We start from the raw sequence: 27,896 nt of genomic DNA on the forward strand, positions 1-27,896 counted from the left end.
CATTCTATAAACTATACAGATATTGTACAGTGTATTTGTATATTTTGGTCAACAACCTTTTGTTGTTCTGGCTTCATAATGTCTGTTTTAACTTTACAGTGGATTCAGGATTATTGCAAAAATATTTTCAGCAATATTAGATGAACAAATTATACTGCCAAATTAAGGCAAATGCAGGCAGTTGACTTTAACCGCATAATGTATAATTTCACATACAAAATAACCTATGCATCTGGCCAAACCCAAAGGTTTGCTGTGCAAATACTACTATAACCCAGTCTTATTTAAAAAAAAAAAAAACTATTACTGCCAGAACCAACTTATTAAAACCTTAATTCTGTCTCAGGGAATCACAGGGAATAAAGGCAAATGTAGCTTTGCCATCATGGGAATGTGTGGAGAGATTCATATATGGCCCAATTCCAACGTACGCCCATTGGATTTGCTGCAGACTTTAAGGCTTATGTAGATATTATGTAGAGAGTGAGGGAGGGTGCATACAGTACATGTGCGGTAGCAAGGGCTTTAGTATGAAATGGTGTGTTCATATCACAGAACAATGATTCTGAAGATTTTATTACATCAATTCTATTGTGTACTCACAGAATGCATTGAGGCAATACAAATACCATAACCACAATGTAGTGACATAGGCTACATTTAAAATGTTAATAATTCTTCAATAGCAAAAATAGACAATCTGCAAGCTTTATGTGCTAGTAAATAAGCTATTTTCACATTTGAATATATATGAATGTATCAGTCAATTAATCTCTCTAGTGTACTGTACATATCCAACAAATATTTATAACAAATAATTTGGTTGTATAGTATACAGTACACTGATCTGACTGATGAATACATTGACGGTTTGTTTGCCAAGAGAGAAACAGACAAATTACTGTCAATTCCCTTGAAAATCAGCAACTGAATTGCTCACAGTGGGAGTTAAACTCCAATTATGACCAACTACAAGGGTGTACAGTGGGATTGGGCCATTGTTACTGGATGTCCATGTAGGCATGTACTGTATGAAAATGTCACATCACGATTATTGTGACCAAAATAATCGCGATTTACGATATTATCGCAATAATCAAAATATGCCTAATACTCTTAAAATGCCACTTTTATCAACCACTTGAACCCCTACATCCATATTCTGGGGCAGAATGTTTGCCAAAACATAGCAGATCAGAATAGCAGATATTTTTTGGCAAAGTGATTTGGTAGAGTGAAAAAAAGACTGCGTCAAGTATGTTTTCAGGTGTGTTTTACCAATTGTAGAGGGTTTAAGTGGATAAAGGCATCAGGCATGATATGATAGAGAACAATTTCACAATATATTAAAATCTCCGTGATAGGATTATTGTGAGAGTTTATCACGATAAACGGTAATACCGATTATCGTCCCATCCCTATACTTCATCATAGCAATATTATAAGATCACAGCTGAAAGCCAACCTATTTCAGAGGCTTTTGTGCTTGATTTATTATTCCAGGCAATATTGTTTACACTTTACAAATGCAGGTACACCGTTTATATATTTAGATGTTTGTCACAGTGCACTCATTATGGGACATCGCTCTATTGACTGTCTGAATGTTTGAATTGTGCTATGCATGTACATTAGTGTTCATTCCTTTAGCCAACAGAGTGAGAAACAAACCGTCATGTCTCATGGGGACGGTCCCCTATTCCGAAACACCGCTATTCCAACGGACCCCTATTCCGAAAAAAAAATAAAAATAGAAACACCTCTATTACGAATATAGGATTCTCTCCCCTTCGCTCATCCCCCCCCCCCCTCTCAACCCCCCCTCACCCCTCGCGCTCATTACTTAAAACACCCATCACCCATTCCCTCTCTCTCCCCTTGTGCTCACCCCCCCCCCCCCCCCCCCTCTCAGTTTGCGATGCACGCAATGCATGTAAAGCCATGGGAATTAAGGAATGCACGCACGGTCAACAATCAACCCATAAACAAACATGATGATATTGATTTAAGTTCTTTATGAGGAGATGGAGTGGAGACAGTAGGAAGAACACCACCAAAGTCTTTTAAACTCTCCCAAAGTTGCACAACGTGCGCATGGATGCACTGTGTCACCACTCGACAGTGAGTACTGAGTAGCCTTTTTAATTCATTGCTGGCCAGATGAATCTATCAACCTTCATATTGTATTGTTGCCATGAAACATGATGCAATAGCCTACAGAAACACCTCGTTGTGAAAGGAGTGTGCCTGTGCCCCCTTCTTATTATAACTCTATGAGTGTGCCACATGCAGACACAGCCTGCGCGATTGTAGTCCAATTAATTCCCTTATGCAAGATTGAAGCTGTTTTTTTTTTTTTGTTTAGTCTACTTTTCATTCAATTCGTTTTCAGTCCCATGCAGTAGGCCTAGGCCTAATACTTTAACTGTTGCTATTGGCTGTTTGTGCACCTGCTTGTAATTTATGCATTACAATTATTATGTCCGGTATTTTTTTCAGATGTCCGGTAAATTTTAATCATGCCGGTCACGGTGACCGGCAGTTTAAAATCCTTGCGCGAAGTCTGATATAGGTCTATATACAAGGAATTCATGTTCATATTATAGCCTACTTCTGCTGCTGACATGACAGTGAAATTAGAATCATTAGGAGAGAGAAAGGCCTTCTTCTGAATGTGTGAGTGGCTTATTGGAGGGCTGCATCTTTGATGCGGGCATCCGATAGTTACATTTCAACATATATAATTTTATTACATTGTAATCACAAGATTGATACAGAAGTTAAAGAGAGAGAGAGAGAGGGAGAGGGAGAGAGAGAGAGAGAGAGAGAGAGAGAACGGACTGCGCCTAAACACTGTTCGAACGGTGTGAACGGACTATAGGGACTCATGGACTAAATATTAAATAATAGCCTAAATAATAGGCTTTTCGGAATAGCGGGGTCTTATATAAAAATTGGAACCACCGCTACTCCGAATAATGGAAGTCAACGTTCGGAAAAGCGGTCTTTCGGAGTAACGGGGTGTAACCATGTCTCATGTGGCTGTAGATAAGTCTCATTTGTGTTGTCTATTATTGTGTGTAAAATGCCGAAAGGTCATGAGATTTTCTAATAACAGACACAATCATCCTTCGACAGCATCTCAAAGCTGTCCATTTTCATTACTTAAGAGTAAAGTGCTTTGCACACAGATGTGTTTTCTTGCACAGAAAAAACGGCCGATTACATTTTTTTTAAAGAAAACAATGATTCTCTATGACCTCATGCACACCGGCTCCGAATAACGCAACGGTCCTGTGTGCAAAGCCCTTAAGAGTAACTTATTTTCTCTTCTACCCCGGATTTGAACCTGGTTTCTTGCTTAAGTGCTGACAGTCTTACCATTGAGCTACTCTAGCAGCCTGCTTGCTCAGGGGATAAATGTAATCTTTACCACCAGGTCAAACTTTGTGTCAGATCCAGTGTGTCTAGGAGTAGGTCAAACATGACCTTTGACACTATATCTAAATGTCTCAATAGAAGAGAAGGGAGACAAAATACAACCATCCCAATTGAAAGTTGAATTGTATTTAACATACTCGACCATATAGATTGTACGACACAATTAAAATGTATTGTAACTCACAAGGAGCATGTAGTCATTAACGACTTAGGCCCTATATGGTACTTTGTCTCATGACAAATAGCCGATTCACAAGCTAGTGTTGAATTGTGACACTTAGTAAGCTTATAGAAAAATATTTTTGAAAATGTGCCGTTTGACAATTTGCTCAAAATAGGCACACCAGGGTAGCCTGACACTCAGCCTGAATTGACATTTCGTTTCACTTCATCGCCAAAACAAAAAAATTAAAGGGGTGAGGCTAGCGATTCAGGGTCTGGAACTAGGCTAACACGGCTAACACAGGCTCATGTGTTTAACTGGTTGAGCCAGGCACCCCACTGGCTTCCATTTGAAGCATTTGTTTTAATCGATTATTTTCTCTTATTTGTAAATAAATGCTACGACTGGGCAAGGAATCTAGATAACAATAGCAGGTTACACTATTAGAAGGAATATGATCTATTCTTTTGAAACTGTATAGATATGCCCTTCATAATATATAATAAAATGTCTAAAAGGTGTTGTTTTTTTCCCAGTTCTTTAAGCCGCAATTCAGGGAGACTTTATTGTTTAAATCATTTTATTCTACAATACTTTGATATTTGTTTGTATATGCTACGTTTTCTAAAGTAAAGACTGGCGAATTACTCTGCACCACTCTGGCTGTGGTGTTATTCAGTGGCAATCATTAACCATACTGCACAATTTAACATATATTAAGAAAGAATACACTAAGGACATTACACTGTACAAAAGAAAGAGAAATAAGTGTGTGTACAAAAACCCAAACCAGGCTACATAAAAACAATATTCTGTTTCTGCCTGATACAGTAACAGGTCATTTAAAAGTAAAACAATATATAATTCCCTTAAAATGTGCATGCATTTTATATATTTATACATTTTTTTTATATATACTAACAGTAAAAGTCATGGCAAGACAAGTTTATTTGTATAGGAGGACACTAAAGCAATTCACAGTGCTTTATTATACAAACATTAAGCATTAAGACACAACATAAACACATTTATATACACAGATCGTTTAAAAATAAGAGGAATTAAAAATAAAACCGAAATAAAATAAAATTAGAGCAGAAAAACTGAGATGTCTTGGACATGCCCAGATGGGCAGAATAGTGACAGGACTTACACACTGTTGGGTTGAGGTCATTTGAGGTCAAGTGAGAGATGATCAGTCATTTTGAACAGCAACAAACAGCTTTAAAATTCAACAATATCATTTGTTCAGATGTTGTCTGCCTTGCAAGTCTAGAGGAGTAATATTGAATCCTTAGACGAATGAAGAACTGAAAAAGTCCCAAAATAGTGGCACTGCATCTTTAAACTTACGGGGAATGCAAGAAAGAACAACCACAACCTGAGCCATGTGTAAGTAGTCATTTTAGAGGTACTAAAAAGTCCTTAAATTGTCACTTTAGAAATGTGCAGATACCCTCTATACCAGTGTTTCCCAATTAGTTTTCCCCAAGGGCCGAATTATGTCTAGGGTACCAAGCCGAGGGCCACAGCATTGCAGGGGGCGGCGGTGGCGTTCCCGCTACTCCAGCGACAGTTCAGATATCGTCACTCTCGGGTGAAAATCTTGTATGTCCAAAACCGTTCGTTTTGCATTTATCATTTAAAAAATGATTTAAACTAGTGAAAACAGCCGATCTACAAGCACACAACGCCTCGCACCGCGCGGCGTTGTGTGCTTGTAGATCTGCTGTTTTCACTACTTTTGTGCGACGGCCTTGTATGATGAAGCAGAGCTTATACTTTGCGAAAGAATGTACACATTTTGAAATACAGGTTTTCCACCCGACAATGACGATATACTAGTGTTGTTGCTGCTCTTATACCACCATTATTACTGGGGTTGGTGGGGGCCAGACAGTAGCTCCCCACGGGCTGCAAATGGCCTGCGGGCCGCCTATTGGGGAACCCTGCTCTATACACTTAAACTTTATGTTGGTTTGTTTACTGTTGATTGAGAAAACAATGTTGCACAATAAGTTAATCATCTGGGGACCCCCCAAAATAATTTGGGGTCCCGACCCACAGGTTGAGAACCACTGGTCTAAGAGGAGGAGCTGCTCCTGAAAGTGTCCAGCAGTTTTTGGAAGACGGCTCTTTTTATGCATCCGTCAAGAGCTTGGCACAGCTTGCCCACAGTGCAGCCCACGCTGCCTTCCTTCATCCTCCAGCGCTCCAGCATCTGGTGCACCTTCTCTGGCAGGCCATCGCGGCTGTAGTCATGGTCGATGGTGTCCACCTCCACATCGGTCAGACCAAGGCGCCGTGCACATCGCTTCCAGTTGGCGCCAATGTTGTCACGTAATAGATCCAGGTGCTTCTCAGTCACAGCATGGTCCTCTGGTTGCAACATTAAGGGGAAAATATCCATGGGTGATCTTAAAGCGATGCTGAGCTGGTGCAACACTACTATACCACAATGTGGAAAACCCCATGCCGACCCATAAAACTTTGAGATTCCTATCCTCATTCAGAACCACCCTAAAAGGAGGAAGGGCAAACTCCCAGAGTGTCCACGACCGCAGACGGAACGGAACGCGGATTAGACGTGGCCTCTCCGCAGACGGGATGCTCCACTCCGCGGAATTGTACACAGTGGCGTACTGGCTAAGTCCCCGACTCCCAGTTTAACATCCCGTACGAGAGGACCACCTAAACCTAACCTTAACCCTAATCTCATTAAAACCAACGCTGGTGACATGCTAACCTGCCGACGCTTTCGGAGCTCGAGGCTGGTGATGCTAACCTGGTGAAATGCTAACCTGCTGACGCTCCGTCCTCCCGTCCCGTCCTCAAGGGAAGACGGTGCGACGCTGCTGCGTGTGCGTATTTTCTAACGAGTTTGAGCACAACGGTGGGGGCGCAGGGGTGTGGGGGGAGGACGCGTCTGCAGTCGTGGACACTCTGGGAGCTCGCCCTTGCTGCCTAAAAGAGCACTTGTCACAAATTGCAACAAGACTTATAGTCTTCTAGCTTGCCACCAGAGTACCGTCAGCAAGTTGATATTCATGTTATAATAATATAGCATTTCACATTCCCATAATTGCGTACCAGGATTACATTTAGTCAGAGTTCACTTTGTAGCCATTTTGTTTATGTGCTACTGTTAATTGTAATTTTGAGAAGTGTTTCACTATGCTATGGTGATTTTAATCACAAGCAACATAAGAATGACAATATTTGGACATATTTCGCCTAGGCAGCTATACAATCCAATGCTCTTCTAAATGCATTAGTTTAAGCTGAATAAAGTCTTCAGCTTGTGTTGAATTAGGCAATGTTTGATATATTGTGTCTGTTTTTAGTTTTTTATCCAAAAATGTTGTAACCCATTTTTCACCCGGTGTCAATTATTTAATGTAATCCTGGGTGCTACACTCCCTCTGCCCACCTGGGGAGACAACGGACTGACCTCATGCTTCCTTCTATGCATGAGGAGTCCAAGTTTGAATTGACGGTTCAAGTGGTTAAATATCTGAAAACACAAATTGACATGAATCCAAAATACACTGACGATTGTGCTGTCAAACGATGAAACATTATGGAATCTATGATAAGGTTGTGGGGGTCCCTGCTTCATCTCTCTCTCTCAACTAAGGGGTCCTTGGCATGAAAACACTGAAGACCCCCGACTTACCGTACTGATGGATGGCCTCTTTGAGGGAAGAGGAAGCTGAACCATTGGACTGAAAGGATGACAAACTACTGAGGGAATCAGGGCTCCTCAGATGCAGGGTGTTGTTATGGCCAATCTGGACACCAGTGGCATTCTGGATGATAAGTTTTCCTGGAACACACAAACACACGTTTATTATACACCCATCATTTACCTGGCAGAGGCAATTAGGCACTAGGGATGGGACGAAAATAAAATCAGATAAAAACACTCATAATAAACGTATTGTGGAGATTCGAATTTATCGAGAAATTATCCTCCGTCATGCACTGGGATCAATTCACCTTTTATTTGCCGAGCTGCATATCTGGTACCATTTAAACCCTCTAGAATTGGTAAACGGACCTGGAAATAACGTACTTGATTGTCTTTTTTTCACTCTCTACCAAATCTCCATCTATAAAATAGCAGATCTACAAGCTCACAACGCGTTGCAACGCGACATTGTAGATCTGCAATTTTTTTTTGCCAAATTGTCCGCCCCAGAATAATGGATGTTGCCGATATTTTGATTATCGCTGTAATATCGTAAATCGCAATTACTTTGGTCACAATAATCGTGTCATTACATTCTCATATCCTCCCATCCCTATTGAGCATATTTCAGGCATCTGTGCGTGTTTGGTGACCCAGCACTGCTTCAGAAATAAATGATTTCACCTGCACCTGCTGTATCTTGCAGTGATCTGATCTGGGTGAAGTCAGGGGCAGTTGTATCAGGCACTGGGTACACGGGCAAGGACTGCTGCCGGTGAAACGACCATTGCTGGGAATGCTGGCTTAGAGACGGCGTGCTGGCTGATGTGGGCATGTAGCTCGCCGGCGGACTGTATGGCGAGGTGGTCACGGACTCATAGAGATCATCTGCAGTCGGGGAGTAGTAGCTGTTGTCATGACTGGCGGGCTGGACTGGCTCGGCTTTGGTCCAGGACTGGACCGAAGACACAGGGGAGGAGCGGTCCTGCACCGGCTGCCAGGCTCTGTGGTCCCATGAGCTGAGGCGCTGCGGGGGTAAGTGGTTCTGGTAGCCAGGGTAGCAGGGGTTGGCGGAGTCAGGCTGCTCCGCACGGACGTAGCTGCCATTCTTGTGGTACTGCAACTCCATTTCTAGCTTGTGCTCCAAGCCTGGAGGGCCGCTGGATGCCCTGGCATCCGTCTCAATGGCAGGCTCCATGACGGGCTCGTGTGGAAGGTAGTGCAGGTCCTCAATACTGGCCTCCACGGGAACAGAGACCATTCCGGTTCTCTCTGAGCTCAACAGCGGTGCTGGACAGTCTGGAAGAAGGCAGGATGGAGTTAGGGGCTGTGTCCACAGTAGGGCTGCAACGATTAATCGATTAATTGTAATCGAATCGATTACTCAATTAGTTGCCAACTAATTTAGTAATCGTAATCGAATCTGCAAATAATCGCTGGATTTTTTTATTAATACCGTGCAGGAATATAGGGTCAAGAACAAAATATATGACTTGAATATTTATTTTTAAACGACCAATTTGAAAAGAATACTGTTACCCTTTAGCCTGACAAATGTAGCTATTCTTTAATCAGTATGCAGTCAGAAAAAGGTATTTATTTTTTGTCGTTTATTAGAAACCTAATCGGCAGCTGATGTAATGTAATAAATTATGTATTTTTGAATGAATTATTAAAACACAATACAAAGTTAAAACATGTCTACAAGAAACTCATATCTATGTATAATGTTATAGCTAAATAAATGCCATAATCCGATTCATCGATTAATCGTTTAAATAATCGACTGATTAATCGATTATGAAAATAATCGTTAGTTGCAGCCCTAGTCCACAGTAAGCATTTTATGAGCAGAGGGGTGCTTTGGATATCTTGTCCATAGAGCTGGCACGCAGTGTTTATTGATACGCTCTTTCACGCCAAATTCAAACCGATTAAAGCGCTGCTGCGCTGTCACCGGTGTTATTAACACAAATAGCTTCACTGAAACAACATAACATGGAACAAAGTCGGGGTGTAAATTAACGGATTGTCAGACACAACCAGGAGGATCAAAAGAGCAGCGTTCAGGGTTCCCACACATCTTTACCAATTAATTTCCAAAACTTTTCCAAAACTTTTCCAGAATATTTAACCCGATTTCCAGGACTATATAACAATAATTCAGCTCAATAACGAGTCGCAATGTGCAATGCCTAAAGACAGATAGTGTATGTCCGTGGTTCTCAACCTTTTCAGGTCGTGACCCCCGAAATAATCATATTTGAACTGGGGACCCCCCACCCTGACGAGCACTAAGAGTTGAGTTATTTTGTATAACACGGTTTTATTGTGAAAATAGCCGATCTACATGCTCACAACGCCTCGCTTTGCGAGGCGTTGTGAGCATGTAGATCTGCTATTTTCACAATTTCTGCCTCTAATATTTGACAATTTGGCCAATGTTTAATTTGTCATTTCAGAGGTATTAACAAAATCAATAACCAAAGACAATGCATAGCTATTTTTTCCAGGACCTTCCAGGACCCTTGATCAATTCCAAAACTTCTCCAGTACTGGAAAAATATTTTTCTAATTTCAAAATATTAAAAGGAATTTCATGACCGTGGGAACCATGCTCTCCAAAGGTTAAACTATTCTCTGCTAGAAGCACCCATGGGCGCAGTGCCAAAAAACGGCAGACGGCCAGAGAGCTGAAGCACGATGCTTGGCTGCTGGGAAGAGGAAAGCTGCAGCGCATCTTTATCATAGAAGAAATGCTCCAAAAACGCTTTGTGTGGACACTGCCTCACCCATAATCACTTCTCTACAGTTATGCCAACGGAACCATATATTAATTTAAAGTTCACATTCGTTGAATAATAATATGCCAAGAAGAATGTCAACGAATGTAGCATACGACAGCAGGAGACAGTGGGGTTGTGGTGGGTGTATCTCACCTTCTGGGGGCATGGATAATGACTTCATTTTCTCAACAAGCTCCTCAGGACCCTCATACAAGTTCTGCATGCCAATGAGAGTTTAAAGGTCAGGAAATGGAATTGAATAAGTATAAATTAAATATGTTTTTTTCCAACCTGTCTATTTCCACTTTCAGCAATGCTGGCAACTATTAAGTATATCATGCACGAGTAAACATCTGCTGCTATGCGATAAGCATATCATGTATAAAAGTACATCGTGTATATAAGTATGTATATATATTGCGCATAAGTGTGCGCAATATAGGACTGGATTTAAAGGCTGCATAGCAGTCTGAAAATCTATCTATATCTATATCTACAGTATATATATATATATATATGCTAATATTAACCACTTAAACCCTATATATACACTTCATTGACCCGAGTCCCCCAAGGGGCTATGCCAGGCTACCTCCTTTTTCCCCCCTCTACAGCAAATTGCTTTGGTGAAAATAGCCGATCTACAAGCTCACGGCGTGTCATGTTGCAACACATTGTGATCTTGTATATCTGCTATTTTCGCCCCAGAATACGGGCACTAGGGCGGGCCATGTGGTTAAACTTACCCTTAGACCAAGCGAGTCTCTCTCTACATCGGGTTCCATCGTTTCCTTGTAGACAGGCAGGAATAGGTTGTAGCTATCTGAATGGTTGGAACAGAGGAGGCATAAAAAGAGGCCACTGTAATTACGTTAAAGGAGTCATATGACCCTGGGAAATTCACACTACACAGAAAAATCCCAAGTGTTCATTTAACTCAAGTGTCAAATGGGGCCCATAGAGACTTTTTACCCCTGCAAATTAATGACATTAATGCGTGCTGCAGTCATTTATTTGGCAAGAAGAGGCCAGGTCATTTTCTTTTCATACTTTTCACACTATCAAGCGTTAAATCCGCACTCAAGATGTTGTAGTGGAATTACACAATAACCTCCGTGTAAGCTTTTACACCAGCCTTAGCAGACATGCTGAGGCTTTATTTCTTGCACGCGCGCACACACACACACACACACACACACACACACACACACACACACACACACACACACACACACACACACACACACACACACACACACACACACACACACACACACACACACACACACACACACACACACACACACACACACACGTCACGATTATGACATTTTAAATGATGATTGTCACTCAAATAATTGCGATAAAAGATTTAATTGTGTTTTTTGTTGTTGACAATTACATTTCTGTTTGGCTTTTAAGCTTTGAAGTTGCACATGGCAATTATGACACATAACCTAAATATATAAAGAAATTACTGACATATCTGACAATTGTATACTTAAAAAAGAACATTGATAGTGGAAATAGCCGATCTACAAGCTCACAACACGCCGCATCACGCCGCATTGTGAGCTTGTAGATCGGCTATTTCCACTACCCTTTGAAAGTGTTTGAAACTATATTACCATTTCTCAACATGGAAACGATTATGCAAAAATAATTGCGATTACCTCAAATAACTGCGATTAGACGATTATGTAATAATTGTGACAGCCCTACACACACACACACACACACACACACACACACACACACACACAGTGTTTACTGTTAAAGTCTCTCCGCACCCCCCCCCCCCCCCCCCCCCCCCGCGCCCCCTACCCCTAGTGGCGAAAATGAGAAACTTCTGCGAACCCAGATTACCGTTAAGGCGTACCTTCAAAGGTTGGCCTGTGCTGTGGTTCATGCTGCCAGCATCTCCTCATCAGCTCAATGATCTCTGTGGGCGTGTCCTCTGAGATGAGCTCCTCGTCAGGGCGGTCGCCCTTACACACACACAAGCAGAGATGCTCCTCACTCCTGGCATCTGACACAGGCGTTAAAAACAACATTTACGTGTGTGTATATGTATGCATACGTACATATTCATTTGATATAGGCCTATAGCATTCACTGTCGGGCAGAAACCTTGTATCTTCACGTTTCAAATGTGAACGTTTTTTCGTCAAGTAAAGCCCTGCTTCATCATACAAATTAGTGAAAATAGCAGATCTACAAGCACACAAAAGCTCCCGGTGCGAGGCGTGTGCTTGTAGAACGGCTATTTTCACTTTCATTTTTAACATTTTAAAATTAAAAATACAAAACTAACAGTTTTGGACATAAAAGGTTTCCACCCAACAACAATATATATATTTCATTTATGTATTATTACTACTATTATTATTGTTTAACCACTACACAAAATATCTTAAGTTCGAAAGTAGAAGCTCACTGTAGATCTGCCATTTTCGCAGACTGCTCGCCGGCCCCAGAGTAGGGATGCTATGGTTCAAGTGGTTCATTTATTACATCACCCATGGTAATTAATCCCACTCACTCTCATAAGGCTCTTGGCCGGTGAGGACAACCCAGACCACGATGCCAAAGCTGTAGACGTCAGACTTCTCTGTGGAGCGGATGTGGATGCTCTGCAGGTGTTCAGGAGCCATGTAGCTCAGCGTGCCCGCACCCCTGGCACCGGCCGTCTGCCCCATGCGACTCTTCCTGCGCGTCTCCTCCTTGGTGAGTTTGCTCCATGTCTGACAGGTGGCCATGCCAAGGTCTGCGATCTGCCGGACATTGCAAGCAAACACATGGTCGTTGTCGGGTGGAAACCTTGTGTGTCCAAAACCTTTCACTTTTTTTTGTTGTTTAAAAAGAAATGTTTTAAAATTGTGAAATTAGCCGATCTACAAGCACACAACACCTCGCGATGCGAGGCGTTGTGTGCTTGTAGATCGGCTATTGACACTAGTTTTGTGCGACAGTCTTGTATGATGAAGCAGGGCTTCACTTTACAAAGAAACGCACAAATTTGAAACTTGGAGATGCAAGATTTCTGCCCGACGGCGAAGACATGTTTTTATAGATCAAACATTCATGCTCAATGTACACAGCAAAGAGTGTTCAATTATGGTAAAATTGTTATAAAGTGATTTACAATCAACACAAGCTGAAAAGCTATTGAACAACCAATAAGAAACGCACACAATAACAAGGCAATTAAACAAGCACCAAGCTGCTGCCATTAGGGGATTACATTTTCTTTTAAGACAAAATATAAAGGAGAGAGATTTCTCCTTATTTACCGTTCTTCACCACGAAAGCGTGGGTTTCAATCAATCAATAGGTTTATGGGATCTACTGTAAAAGTCCATTTGGTTTCATTTATTTTGTACACTCAAGAGTTACATTAACACTGTGCAAACTGCTGGGCAAAACATACTGTATGAGGAGGACCACAGTCATCTTATAGTGTGCTGTACCTTGATGTGAAAATCCTTGTCCACCAAAATGTTTTCAGGTTTCAAGTCCTTGTGTATGACGTGGTTCTTAGTAAGGTACACCATGCCCTCCAGAATCTCTAGGATAATTCTGCCCTTGATGGATACTGGCACAGGAACCTGGAAGACATACAGTATTTATGCTTAAAATCAGCAAGACATGTTTCATACTTTCATTAATCTGTTCCATTTAAAAAATGCATGCATGCAACACGCAATGCAATTCCCCTCCTGGGATCAATAAGCTGAATAAAGTACCTATCCTGTGAAAATGTATCAACCTGTAGGAACCAGTTCAATTATACAACAAAGGAAATCATTCCAGCTCCATTCGCATTTCTCTTAACTATTTGATGCGGTTTCCTGCGATAACATTGTCAAATTCCTAAAGAAAATTGCATATTATACTATAGTGGTACTGTGGAAATATGTTTTCTTCAATCAATGAAAGTATCCATCAGCAAGGAAAAAGAAGAAAATGTTGATAGCATAACAGTGCCTAGCTTTCAAATTAGCTATGGCAGTAGGTATGGAAGAAATGAATTACAAAGGAGGACATGCCCAAAACAGACACTCCAGGGTTAATATGTTTAAATCTTTATTATTTTTGAAAGAAGCGTCATGCAAGAAGGCATCTAACCTGCTGCAGCATGACATGCAGGTTTCCCTTGGGGATGAGCTCCATGACCAGTGAATAGTCCCCATCCTCCATGATCACCCCTAGAAGCTTCACCACCCGTTCATGGTTCAGCCTGGTCATCAGGCTGCCTTCCTCCAGCAGTGACTTCTTACTGCCCCTCGGAAACAAAATAATGGTACGGTTAGGCTCACAGGCTCTACAATGTCACTGCACAGTAAAATACCCAGTTTTAACCTGAGACCTGAGGCCAATTCTCATTCTGCAAATGTCATCTAAATCCTAACAGTTTTCTGAAAAGCGTTAACTTTTTTTCATGGCAACAACCCACAGAATTATATGTATTTGGCACCCCATCTCAAAATATTTTGTTCCACGTACCCAGCGAAGCAGAGATTTTAGTTAAAATGTTACTGTTTAGATTTGCACAAATGACAAAAAAAGAATAGATCTACGTTTAGGTCTAAGTTTAAGCACGCCAAGGAACACCTAATTCCATCCAGTCCAACCCCTCCATCAGGCTGACCAGGGGGAGGCAGTATAGAGACCAGGACACGGTGAGAACATGCAAACTCCACACAGAAAGGTTTTTCTATGGGCCTTGATGACAGAGGAGAGAACATGCCCCCAGCACCCACAGCGTCCCCACTGGGAATCGAACCTTCTAGCTGTGAGGCGACCGTGCTACTGACTGCACCACTGTGTCCCCTACTTTACCGGTTTTAAAGGGGTAATTTAACTGTGTGTACAACTGAAATCAAATTTTACATTTATACTCTGTTGCGTAACAAATAAACTAGCAAGGTGCCATTTAGAAGTGTGGTTGACCCATGGATGAAGCCGGTAATTATTGCACTTCACTATTGCGGCGAAAACTGTGGGAGAAGAAGCTTGTCAAAACTATTGCGAATATATACTACATAGATAAATAATAGGTGCAGGTAATTGCCTAAGGCAATCACACTAACACTGAGGACTTTATTCTGGTAAACATGGTAGGACACTAATCTGATTTTCAACTCAATGAGACCCAATTCTGACATATTCTTTATTTTTTAGTCAGCAATGTAAAGTTTTGTGCAGATGTAATAGCAGCCTAATTTGATGTATTCATGATTAGTAGGATTTTTTATTTCTCTTTTTTTTTTTTACCCCGTTGCCTGTCATGGCCTGTTCGCGATTGTTATTGAAGAAAATCACACTAAACTTGTTAAACATCAAAATGCTATTCTGATGTTGGTGTTCTCGTCTATCCTATCTATATGAATATAAAAGACCCACTCGTCAAAAAGGCTGGCATGCCCTTTTAAAAGAGGAAAGGAAAAAGAAGAAAAAAAAAAGAAGGAAAAAAAAACACAGGAAACGTGATTAAATGTGTCACGCGCCTCCCGTATTAACCACTTCAACCCCAGCATCCGTATTTCGAAGGAAAGCTTTTGCAGAAAATAGCAGATCTACAAGCTCACAACGCATTGCGATTGTTATGAACTTGTGGATCGGCTATTTTCAGGGAAGATATTTAATGTAGAGCACAAACAAACAAAAAAGTCAATAGTATAGAAGAGGGGTCTTCAACGTTTTCAGGCCAAGGACGCCTTAGTTGAGAGAGAGATGAAGCAGGGACCCCCACAACCTTTTCAGAGATTCCATATAGTTTCATTGTTTGACAGCACAATCATCAATGTATTTTGGATTCATGTCAATTTGTGTTTTCAGATATTTAACCACTTCAACTGTAAACTTGACCTTTCACTCTTATTTATAAACCTCTTTGCCGATCTACAAGCTCACAATTTCAATCGTCTATTTTTGGCTAAAGTTCCCAGAATATGGACACTAGGGTTCAAGTGGTTAATATAAAAAATAAGAAAAAAGTTTCTATAACTCAAAGATTTGGAGGACCCCCTGTAGTAACTCTGGGGATCAGACACCCTGTTGAAGACCCTTAGTACAGAACCCTGAGGGACAGCAGTCTACCAAGTAAAGGGTTTACGTGGTTAACAGAAAAGCTGGTACTGTAGGAAAACATCCACAGTTCTCCTTTGTTCGTAAATAGGAACTTGGTGACTAATTTAGGAGAACTACCGTTAGATGCATTGGAAGCTGGCAACCCAACACTAACTTTATTGTATGTACTCTGCCATTAAATGCAAAAATAAAGCAACAGCACTACACACACACACACACACACACACACACACACACACACACACACACACACACACACACACACACACACACACACACACACACACACACACACACACACACCGAGATATATATATATATATATATATATATATATATATATATATATATATATATATATACACACAGTATATACAAACACACACACACACACACACACACACACACACACACACACACACACACACACACACACACACAAAGTAAAAAAAATACTATACTTCTCAAACTGCAAACTTTGTGTGCATACTGTTTAAAAGCCAATTCAATGGTGGATATTAATCATCTTGTTTACACGGATATGGTGACCTGCAGAAAAGGGGGAGCCCATCACATTCTCTACTACATGACTCACTCATTGCGTTGAGGGCCTGTATAGACAGTCTTCAGCACCACCTGGCCCAGGGTCTTGTGGTAACACAGGTATACTTCACCAAACCCGCCGTAGTCCAAAGGCTCCTTCTTGATCAGGTCAGATGAGCTCATATGGAAGGATTCTCCTGGCGCAGTGGCCATACCTGCTCCGAGATCCCTCCTGAAGTTATAAAAGAGACAGAATAACACTGGTGTTAAGTAACCAAGTACTGTTCTTAAGTACAATTTTTAGGAGTTGGTACTTTACTTAAGTATTTCCAATTTCCAATACTTTTACTTCTACTCCACTACATAATAATAGTAGAGATAGCCGATCTACAAGCCCACAATGCCTGACGCATTGTGAGCTTGTAGATCTGCTATTTTCAAAAGATTTTATCCACCTGTTTCCGCGGGAGTTTACTGGAGATTATTTGGACCACACTTCCGGTTTAACAGCAGACATACAAGCTCACGTCGCGTCGCAGATGCAGCCCGTTGTGAGCTTGTAAATCACACTCGGCTGCGGCGCCGGAAGCTCGGTACAACGTCTGCGCAATGCACTATGGGGCGTTGGAAACCCGTGGACACATTTGAAAACTTCAAATAGAATTCTGCATAATGAGTACTTTCTACTTTTGGTAACCTACATTTTGATACTACTAGTAAAACGCCTCAGGGCGACATGCGCCGCGCCCTTTAATTCTTGGCCATCTGGCCAGTGACGTATATCGGACCAGTTACCCATATATGGAGATCCATGTACTGTATAAAGTACATCCCTTTTATGCCCATACATGGAGATCCCTGTCTGAACCAGCCGCATAGATGTGGGCTGTCTCCATATATGGGCATTCCCATATGAAGTCAAGTTAGATATGGGCTTAACAATGACATCAGGGATGCCCACATATCTCCTTATATGGGCATAAAAGGGATTTTGTTAGAGTAATTCCCATGACATCACAACATACAATATATTTTATGCCCCTACATGGAGATCCCTATCTGAACCAGCCACACAGATATGCGTGCCACAGATATGGGCCATGTCCTGGCCATCTGGCCAGTGATATATATCGATGACATCAGGGATCTTCATATATGGGCATAAAAGGGATTCTGGGGAATACCCATTTGGACTTTTACATAGGTGATGTCATCATAGACTGTAAACATGTGTACACACACGTCTACACGCGGACAAGCTGTGACATTTCACTACTTTGTGTAGCCTACTTTTACTCAAGTACATTTTGAATTCCGGACTTTTACTTGTAACGGAGTATTTCTGCATTGGTACTTTTACTTCTACCACTGAATAATAATGACGTTGACGACATGCAACAAACTAAACAAGGTGACAACGTGAAGGTAAACAAATGACAACGTGCATGATGATGAATATCAGGCTGAAGTGAAGACGCAGCGCTAGAAAATGAAACGGTGGATTGCTGAAAGCGTAAATAGGGAAATCCCGGAAATGCGAGTCAGAAACTTCTACAGACAAAGTAAGAAAGAAATACAGCAGTCAAACTGATTGTTTCGATTAAAAAATAATAAAATCGCTGTCAATATCAGCTTTGGAGCTAAACTCGGCTTACCCAAAAATGTAAGAGAATCAGCCCACAGCAAAACAACTTTAGTTCCTAATCCTGGAGGCTGTGTGCGAAGTGCGAAGTGAAACTGCGTGGACCATAGATGGAAGGGAACACATCAAGTCCGATAAGTCAATAGCAGAGCATGAGAGCAATGACTTCAATCTGCAATGAAGTGTTTCTCAAACTTTCAAATGTCAAGGTCTTCCCTTTAACTATGACAGTGTACACACACATGGAACCAAATGAACCCGTCCATTTGGTTCCATTTGTACACTGTCAGAGTTACAGACTTGTATGGGTCAATTTAGACCCCCTAAAAGGGGGAGTCCCTGGAATCCACTTTGATTACCAACCATTATCATAATGTAAGATTAGAAAATAATAATAATTATTAGGTAATAGGTAGGTCTATATAATCGAAAAACAGCAACTTATTAGAAATGGGGTGCTCATAGATATATCGACAATGTTTAATAGGTCTGGATACCAGCAAATAATTGTCTACGTATAATATGAAAAGCTAATAAATATGATCAGTTAATCATATATGATTAGCCTAATTTAACATTTGTAGGTTGTGAATTTCGTGGACTGACTGGTGTTGTGTAGACTACATTACAAGTGGTCTCTTCAGGAAGTCGATAATCCACAGACCACAGTCACAGCCTAAATTGTATTGTTGTCTCCCTCTCCTGGTTGGTTGGATTAATTCAATATGATCAGAGATCCGTTTATCTGTCTGCTTTTGGCTTTAATAATGCATAACTGTTGTGGAGAATTTTGTACCCTCAGTAAGTAGCCTACATACGATAATAATACAGTAACACATAATATTTTATGAAGAAAAAACAACAACAACAAATGGATCCATTAAGATAATAATAGCCTAAAATAATCTTAATCATAATAATAAAAATATTTGTCATTTAGTTTGACTCATCTAAACACTTCATGTAAATGTAATTTAAAAATAGTATCAAAAAGAAAAACAAATGTTTCTTTGAAACCAGGGTGGGAAAGCACCTAAAGTGTGGGTGAGATGTTGGCCTACATTGGTAGCCGCCCTAGTTCACACTAAAAGCCACAACAAGTCAAGTCATCACCACTTTGAGAGAGAGCCGGCAGTGAGTAACTCGGTTTAGTTTATTTATTCCATTGTTCTCAAAGTGGGGACTGGGGACCGGGGACCCCCAGGGGTCCTCGAGGGAGTTCCAGGGGGTCCTCAGCTAAATGATAGTTAGGACCAAATGGACCCTTAAGGGTCTGCAACTCCGAGTTTCCATATACGGGGGTCGGTGGCATATATTTTCAAATGTGGGTCCGCGGCTAATAAGGGTCAATTTCGGGGTCCTTTTTACGTTTACAGAGCAGTGATGGTCTGGATGAGTGGTTAGTGTCCATACCTAGGACTCCGGAGACCCCTAGCCTGGGCTGGCTTCCAATTTCGGGCTTTTGATCCGGTCGGGAGCGGAAGATCTCCTACGTTTTTCTGTAGTCCAAAACCGTCCAAAACGGACTACACTTTGGCCGGAAACAACGACCGGAAACAGTTTTAACCCGTACTTGCGCATGCGCTAACTACATGGCTAACGACTTGCGCATGCGCTAACTGGGTTGAAACTGTTTCCGGTCGTTGTTTCCGGCCAAAGTGTAGTCCGTTTTGGACTACAGAAAAACGTAAGAGCTCTTCCGCTCCCGACCGGATCAAACGGCCCGTTTAGTAAACGAAGACCAGGCTTTCTCTCAGGGGAAAGCCTGGTGAGGCGAGGTTAGGAGACCCCAGAGGTCGCACTGCAGGTACGATCCCCCGCTCCAGCTATCACTGCTCCCCCCTTGCGCTCCTTGTGGGCTGCCTCATAAGGGTTCAGCTGGGTTAAGCTGAAAAAAGCAGCTGGGTTGGGCTGCGATACCCGAATTTCCCCCGCGGGAGGAGTAGGTAACTATCATTACGTGAAAAAGTTTGAGAAGAACCACTTGCGTTAATCGGAAAACTACAAATCCCATAAAGCAAAGGCAGCACGGGGCGCACAGACCGTCAGACAGATCACTTGGAGCGTAGACATGCATGTAGTGCTTGTCCGCAGCAGCTGCTGAAGCCCATTCGCAAAGCCGTCATGCCGTCTGATAATTCAGCGTGGAACAGACAGCGTTTAATATCATCAGTGTTGTCCATCATTTCTTCTTGAGCGCATTCTGTAGTGTCGCCATCATCCATCATGGGTAATGGTATCAATAAGGTATGGTCTTCATCTTGTATGCGCTTATGCACGGTCTTCAAAAGTGAAGTTTACGATACCTTCGTGATTTGGTCGCACCATATAGATAGAGATACACTAGATAGGCTAATATGATCGGTGAATAGGTGAATAATAGTGGTGGGAGTGGGGATTTTGTTTTAACTGGTTGGAAAGCACGTTTACACAAAAAGCCTAAATATAGCTATTTGTTTATGCGCAATAACAATTATACATTCACGATTCACCTCGCCTCCTATCCCCCATAGGCTAGCTAGGTGGATGTCCCAAATCCCAATGACACATATTACACTGTAATGACACATTGTGTCATAACCCTAAATGCTGAAAAAAATAACTAACCATTCTACAAGTCGCCTCTCCTCCCTCCCTCCCTGTCTGTCTGTCTGTCTGTCTGTCTGTCTGTCTGTCTGTCTGTCTGTCTGTCTGTCTCTCTCTCTCTCTCTCTCTCTCTCTCTTCCCCACATGTCAAAGTTGCTACCAAGAGCGCACAGGCACAGCCATCATAATAGATGAATGATATTCGTCCTGTTATGATTTTGTACTGCAGCCCTGTCCTTTCTGCATGCTGGCAGTGACATGTTGCACCAGTTGTCTGAGCTCCCTCAGCTGTTTGTATGTGTGGTCCTTCTAAATATACCACATCAGCATTTCAACAAGGATGCTTATCACTGTGCTTTGTTCCCGCCTCTCCTTACAGGTCCTGCCTGAATTATATTTGGGAAATTTCAAAGGTGAGTCTATTTGTAATTCTTGATTTGTTTGACACAGAGTCCTGTGGATGTATCAACTGCCAATTTGTCAATTGACATTTCTTTCAAAGATGCAAGAGACAGAGAGCAGTTGGCAAGAAACAACATCACTCACATCTTGTCAATTCATGACAGTGCAGCTCCTATCCTCCAGGTAAGACATGCTCATGCCCATAATAGCTCTTTCTTCGTAGACTAGGATGAACCGTGTGTCACTCCAATTCAAGTAAAGAATACTAAAAACAAACGAAGCCAAAGTCAACAGTGTGAGCGAGACCCTGTGACTATGACAGTGCAGTAGCCTACACGTGACATGCAGCTCTTGAGTCCATGGACCAGTCTTTCAGGTAATTCAGGGAAGTTGCCCGCAGTATTTGCTAACGCTAGTCAGTAGTGTTTCTCCAAACAAACGGCTTCTCTTTCCAGAAGGAAAATGCAATTAAGCAGCAAAGTGTGAGAGAAAGAGAGAGAGAGAGAGAGAGAGAGAGAGAGAGAGAGAGAGAGAGAGAGAGTTTATTATTGTCATGTATCTAGGACACCACTACATACTCAACATTTGTTAGGGCCAGTGGGCTGCATTGTGTTTTTGTGTGGGTTGGGGGAGTAGACTGAGAATTAGCAGTATGATGGCGTGGTGGCAGCTGCTTTTGTCTGTGTGGACTTTTTGTATTGACTCCAGAGTGAAGCTTCCCTGCCTACTTGCTGCAACTAGTCCACCCCCCCCCCCCCCCCACACACACACACACTCACACTCCTAGTCACTATTGTGAATGGGGAAAATGCTGACAAAGGTGCAATCAAGTAAAACTTGTATTTGCATAGCGCATTTCATACACAGTGAAACACAATGTGCTTCATGCATACGGAATATACAAGACATGGATGATGATGTGTGTGTCGGGGTAAAGTTTGGGGCACGCCCTCGTTGCGACCGCGTTTTTCCCGGTGAACCTAAGCACAACAGTGGGGGCCGATGGGCAAGGAGGGTCGCGAGCTTAAGAGATGAAACAACTAAAATAAGACCTTAAACTTGGCGAAAACAGTTGTGTGCATTAGTGCAAGATGACAATAAAGGAAATCATTAAAGGGAAACATTAAATTAACTTCTGAAAAGCTTACTACTATAGATCCAAGATAGCGCCGCCCATGGCTGCTGTGGTGACTACGTGTGTTGCGTTCTGTCGGTGTTTTTGTGTTTGTTTGTTTTTGTTTATGTTATATGTGAAAAGATTGATTTGAATGCAAAAATGTAGTATGCCAAAGCAAATTCCCATGTGTATTACACAATGGTTAATAAAGAAATCTGAATCTGAATCTGAACTACTAGGCCTTAAAACCTGGTGAAAACAGTTGTGTGCACAGTGCATTAGCGCAAGATTAGATGAGGATAAAGGAAATCATTAAATGGAAAACATTAAATTAACTTCTGAAAAGGCTTCTAAGCCTACACTAGCCTACTAGTGAAACTAGTGGAACCGCGATCTTGCCACACGTGAATAATTGTGGTTGTAAACAATAACACAGACAATATAAATCCTTAGTCTTGGGAAGAAGGGGTTATCATCATGGCCCCAAATAACTTTTAAATATCTTGCAATTGGCGATGAGTTTCTTACGAAATCGGCAAGAGTGCCTCTCAATACATAAAGCTATATAACCTCTCCATCATCGGCAATAGTCAGTGGTGCATGTTCCCCACACTCCCACGCCCCCACCGTTGCGCTCAGGTTCACCGGAAAAACCGCGGTCGCACACTGGTTAGGGTTTGGTTAAAAAGGTGGCCAAAGGTTGAGGGAGGGAATACGGTTAATTAACAAAGCAGATAAGATCAAATTCGGGAAGCAAAAGTAAATTGCACAGATGCTCATGCAAATGAAAGAATGCATGTATACAGTAGATGAAATACAATAAGAAAGGGGGAGGCATCATGATGGGCTAGTCTTGCTGCTACTAGCAGTTTGGACTACTGTTTTAGGGCTCTGTGATCACAATTGAGTAACCATGCATACTGGTAACTACTGTAGTTCTGTATTGTCTCATAGGAGATGACCTATCTCTGCATTTCAGCAGCCGACCTGCCCACACAAAACCTGTAAGTACCCAAGTGTTCAGTTGTACAGCAGCACGGAACAGGACAACAACATGCTGAACCAAAATGATGCCAGATCCATTTGAGGCTGCACTGTGTGTGGGTGTCAACAGGTTCATTTTCCTCAAGCAGCATGAAAACGATATTCTTCCAAAAGCTCTCCATTTGATTATGAACTAGAGTACTGAATAGGTTGCAATGACAAATGTGAGATGTAGCCCATTAGTGCAGGACTAAAACGATGTTTAAATATGAAACTTAACATTTGATATCCATGTGCAAAAACACATGAAATAAAAAAGAAAACACAAAACGTGTCAAGGCACACAGAGGGGGAGATTTACTGTAGGCCTACTTCTTGACAAGCATCACCATTAGTATTAACCACTGAGCCATTTAATCACTTAAACACAAAACTAATTCTAAATTATTTAGCAGATACCCTGTGACACATTGTGAGCTTGTAGATCTGCTGGGAGGGTACCTTGTTCTACCCAGGGAAATGGCATCCCCTCTTACAATTGGTACACACTACACATAGTCACACACACACACACACACACACACACACACACACACACACACACACACACACACACACACACACACACACACACACACACACCGCTTACACCTTTTGTTGCTGTTGCAGTTCTTTGAACAGGAAGGAAGCCCTGTAGCTCGGCTTTGCAGTTTTACCACGATGGTGGCTGCTATGCCTCTATTTTTACCAATGGCACCCTCCTCCTCCTCCAATACACATGTGTACACACACACACACACACACACACACACACACACACACACACACACACACACACACACACACACACACACGCACACGCCAGTGAGATGCCCATTCACCCTTATCACCCAGATAGCCTCATGCCTCTTCAGTTCAGAGTGGCACGTGATACATGCAAGTGAAAGTCAAGACAAATGCAAACGCACACAAATCCATCCACACAAGCAAACATGCTTACATCCACATGTCTTACAGTACATCGATATATCTCTTTTTTCCACTCTAGAACCATAGCCTCTCAAGATTCAGGAGGATAAATTGTGCTGTCTGTACTTGCACACAGTGCTTTAATGATACCAGAGTCCTCATTAACTTCATCACATTGCTATAGCTGTGTCGTGATCTATTATAACACTCTTTTTTAATCCTCCACAGGACTCAGCACTTTAAACAAAGCATAATGTTCATGCATGAGTCCCGTCTGAAGGGAGAGGGCTGCCTCGTTCACTGGTGAGAGAGGGGAGAGTGAACACAAGAATTTGCTTAAACGTTTCTCTCTATTTATTCATTTCAAATATAGATGGAGTATGGATGTCTCTCTGTTTGTTCTGTATGCCTTCAGGCCCTCTCCTAGGCACCGGTCTCTTTTTGAGAGGTGCTCCTGGAAGGAACTAAGCTCCTACATTTGTCTTTGTCCGTTTGTACACCCAGGGTCACATCTGGCCTACATCTTTGCACACAGCACTCAAAGTTTGTTGCACGCCCACGGTCACATTGGCCAAGCTTCGCGGGATGCTTAATGAAATGAACTCACCGCTCACTTCACACTAGGTGTGATTTGTTTTTATAGCTGTGGGAACAACAGTTTCTTTAAAATCGCTATTACCCATAACAGAGATACTGCTTAACCAGATTTAATTTTTAAATTCATCCCACATAAGCGATGAAAAACAATGTACAGAGGTTAGTGCATGCATGACTGCTAAGTACGAGATTCATAGATTATTCTTTAACTTCCCAAAACACAGCAGATGACATTTGACAACACATTGTGTTTGTGTAGTGGGGAGCACTTGACCCAAGGGTTACACGTTGACTAGACTGATATGCTTTGGTATGCCAGTTACATAAAGCATCTTGCTTTAAGATTTTCCTTGAAAATGCTTTCATGATTTCCTTAGGAGAAATGTCTTGCTCATATTTTTGTGAAATATTAAGCAGAAACACTAAGGATGTTTGTGAAGCAAAAGCATGTCTTTAACTTAGTTGGATGTATCCCACATCAATTCTTTTAACCAGTTGCAGTTGCTCTCGAGGTGATGCTATGCTGTTGATCTGTGGCAGTTTGCTTGACTGCAACATGCCGAAACCAATGTCTCACCATATAGCACTCCCTCTTGTGTCTTTATTTCTTTTTTTTTTTACCACTGTCTGTGCTTCTCTCACTTATTCGGTCCATCTCGGTCTTCCTGCAGTCTGGCAGGTGTGTCCCGTAGTGTGACCCTGGTGGTGGCTTACATAATGACAGTGACAGGACTAGGCTGGCAGGATGCACTGGCTGCAGTGAAGCTGGCCCGGCCCTGTGCCGGCCCCAACCTGGGATTCCAGCGGCAACTCCAGGAGTTTGAGACTACTCAAGCTGACACGGTCAGTATGAGATGGGGGAGGTTTTCTTTTTCTTTTAAGTAATAGAAGTCTAAATCTACAAAGTAACTAAAGTTTTCAAATAATTGTTGTGGAGTAAAAGTACAATGTTTGCCTTTGAGATACAAGTGGAGTAGATGTTGAAACTTTTAAATATACTCCACTAAAGTTAAAAAAGAAAATCCTCAAATTTGTACTTAAGTACAGTGCTTGAGTACATTACACCACTGAAGAAGAGTCAAGTAGAGTGATACCACTGCCTTGACATGTCTATGCGTATAATATACTGTAAGGGTGGAGTGGATGTAAGCATAATCAATTGCATTTTTGTCTTGCAAATACATCAAAAGATTAAACACATTTTGTTTCTGTTTCTGTAGTTCAGAGAGTGGCTGAGGAAGGAATATAAAGACAATCCCTTCAATGATGAGGCTGATATTCGCAACTTGCTGGCCAGGGCCTGTAAGGCCAATGGGACAGAGGTGGAAGTACAGACAGATCCCCCAGCTGGTGGTACCTGACATCCACCAAAGCTTGTCCCAGAAGTCTGCTGCACCTCTGGATGATATACTGTTTTGGTCCGACAGAGGAGCATCTTTCTCTCTAGTCCGGCCTCAGCCCAGAGTCTGCCGTTTGCGATGTTTGTCTCTGCCGGAAACCATGCCAAAAACATGAACATTTGGAGAGGCCTACTGATCTTGCACAGTGTAGGCCAGTCAATCTGAGGTTTGACCCAAAATAAATTGCAATAGTAATGGTTCAAGGTTTTTTATGATCCTTAGGGTCATCCAAAAAACATGTTAAAAGTTTTCCATTATATTCTTAGTGGATCAAGGTGAATTCAAGGGGTTCAAGTTTGGGTCCCTTCACTTACTATACAGGAAAAAAGACCCCCAAGGACTCTTAAGGATCATAAAAAACCCTGAATGATTACTATTGCAATTTCTTTTGGGTCAGGCCCTTTTTTAGCTTAGATTGACTGGCCTAAGTGGGGCCTTTTTAAGTTATGGTCAATGTTTCCGATACTGTTTGTTATCTATAATTCATGAATGTCACAAATGGTGTTGCGTTTTTCTACTGTACAGGCCATATGCTATTATAAATGTATCAAAGTAATGTTTGTCTCAAAGTGTCAATGCTGGGTGGGCTGCCACATCTATATGATGAGGAGAGACTCTGCTGTTTACCTCCGTTTCCTGCTTCTCTTCCTGTTTGTCTGCTGTGCAACGGAGGTCTTGCATGACAGCATCACAAACAGCAACTGAACCAGACACAGTCATCGGTCTTTAACATGGGTTTTATTTATTTATTTTACAATGATTATTGAGTTTTTACAAAAACATGGGAATAATTACAAGCATCGAGAATAACCTATACACGAACTTAAACTAAAGAAACACAACAGCTACATCAAAGCCTAAGGACATTTTCAATCAACTCCAACAGAAACAACATACAGTACAAGCATAAAATACAACGCAGATGGCAGTGTTTCCAGTGTGATGGGAAGCAACCAGTCTCAGAGAATCCTTGAAACGACATCAAACATGTCGGGCTATAATGACCATACCTTGATGAACTGGTCTGTTTTAGTGTGTGTATCTTGCCAAGTAAGATACTCCAATGGCACAAGTTCAAAGACTACTTTATGTCAGGCTTTAACAGATGAGACTTTCTCACAAATCCAGAGTAGCAGGATGTTCTGTGCTACAAAGGTAAGAGCAGAGAGACAGAGACAGAGGTAAAGTATTCACTGTAATGTTGGCTCTTTGATACACCATGAAACAGGAATGAATTAATGTGCAACAGTATTGAATAATCAATACAGGTTTGACAGGATTCAAAGTGCCTTTAATATGTGTAAGAAATAGAAGTCCTGTTTTGGGAGGCAGTATATTTCAACAACTTGCTCAAATGTCATTAGCCTACAGAATAAATCACCCAATCTGCATATTACTTTGGCACACCAAAGCTCAAAGCCAGCATTTGATATAGGCTTGTAAAATATGAGGTTGGCTGTCTCCTTTTCTCTTGCCTAAGTG

The 27,896-nt window shown here is 41.7% G+C and overlaps 2 protein-coding genes across 4 annotated transcripts; one reads left to right on the plus strand and one right to left on the minus strand.

The window, feature by feature from the left end:
* Positions 1 to 5,337: 5,337 nt before the first annotated feature.
* On the minus strand, positions 5,338 to 18,469 carry ripk1l (receptor (TNFRSF)-interacting serine-threonine kinase 1, like). Of its 3 annotated transcripts, none has more exons than XM_080726189.1 (11): positions 18,373 to 18,469; positions 16,770 to 16,949; positions 14,210 to 14,360; positions 13,552 to 13,689; positions 12,624 to 12,855; positions 11,961 to 12,110; positions 10,828 to 10,904; positions 10,235 to 10,298; positions 7,980 to 8,594; positions 7,281 to 7,430; positions 5,338 to 5,983 (listed from the first exon to the last, which is right to left on the minus strand). In XM_080726189.1, exons 2-11 carry the CDS (start codon positions 16,928 to 16,930, stop codon positions 5,688 to 5,690), a joined length of 2,034 nt encoding a protein of 677 aa, XP_080582315.1. In that variant the 5' UTR covers positions 16,931 to 16,949; positions 18,373 to 18,469; the 3' UTR covers positions 5,338 to 5,687. The 3 variants fall into 3 exon arrangements, with proteins under 3 accessions (XP_080582315.1, XP_080582314.1, XP_080582313.1); XM_080726188.1 differs by having other exon boundaries at positions 7,986 to 8,594; positions 14,210 to 14,366; XM_080726187.1 differs by having other exon boundaries at positions 14,210 to 14,366.
* Positions 18,470 to 20,422: 1,953 nt separating this feature from the next.
* Positions 20,423 to 26,964, plus strand: dusp22b (dual specificity phosphatase 22b). The gene is made up of 7 exons (XM_080725324.1): positions 20,423 to 20,606; positions 21,325 to 21,358; positions 21,448 to 21,530; positions 23,419 to 23,468; positions 24,646 to 24,720; positions 25,686 to 25,857; positions 26,235 to 26,964. The coding sequence occupies exons 1-7, from the start codon at positions 20,586 to 20,588 to the stop codon at positions 26,373 to 26,375; spliced, it is 576 nt and encodes a 191-aa protein (XP_080581450.1). The 5' UTR covers positions 20,423 to 20,585; the 3' UTR covers positions 26,376 to 26,964.
* Positions 26,965 to 27,896: the final 932 nt, after the last annotated feature.

This window comes from Nannobrachium achirus, assembly GCF_963921795.1.
Source record: "Nannobrachium achirus genome assembly, chromosome: 5".
Lineage (NCBI taxonomy): Eukaryota > Metazoa > Chordata > Actinopteri > Myctophiformes > Myctophidae > Nannobrachium > Nannobrachium achirus.

What these genes read in the sequence shown, in the direction of transcription:
- dusp22b (XM_080725324.1), top strand. Translation starts at nt 20,586, where the DNA reads ATGGGTAATGGTATCAATAAG. An exon ending in ATATTTGGGAAATTTCAAAG is followed by an intron (nt 21,359 to 21,447) that starts GTGAGTCTATTT and finishes TTTCTTTCAAAG; the next exon opens with ATGCAAGAGACAGAGAGCAG. An exon ending in AGACTACTCAAGCTGACACG is followed by an intron (nt 25,858 to 26,234) that starts GTCAGTATGAGA and finishes CTGTTTCTGTAG; the next exon opens with TTCAGAGAGTGGCTGAGGAA.
- ripk1l (XM_080726187.1), bottom strand. Translation starts at nt 16,930, where the DNA reads ATGGCCACTGCGCCAGGAGAATCCTTCCATATGAGCTCATCTGACCTG. An exon ending in GAGACTCGCTTGGTCTAAGG is followed by an intron (nt 10,299 to 10,827) that starts GTAAGTTTAACC and finishes ATTGGCATGCAG; the next exon opens with AACTTGTATGAGGGTCCTGA. An exon ending in AGAGGCCATCCATCAGTACG is followed by an intron (nt 5,984 to 7,280) that starts GTAAGTCGGGGG and finishes TGTTGCAACCAG; the next exon opens with AGGACCATGCTGTGACTGAG.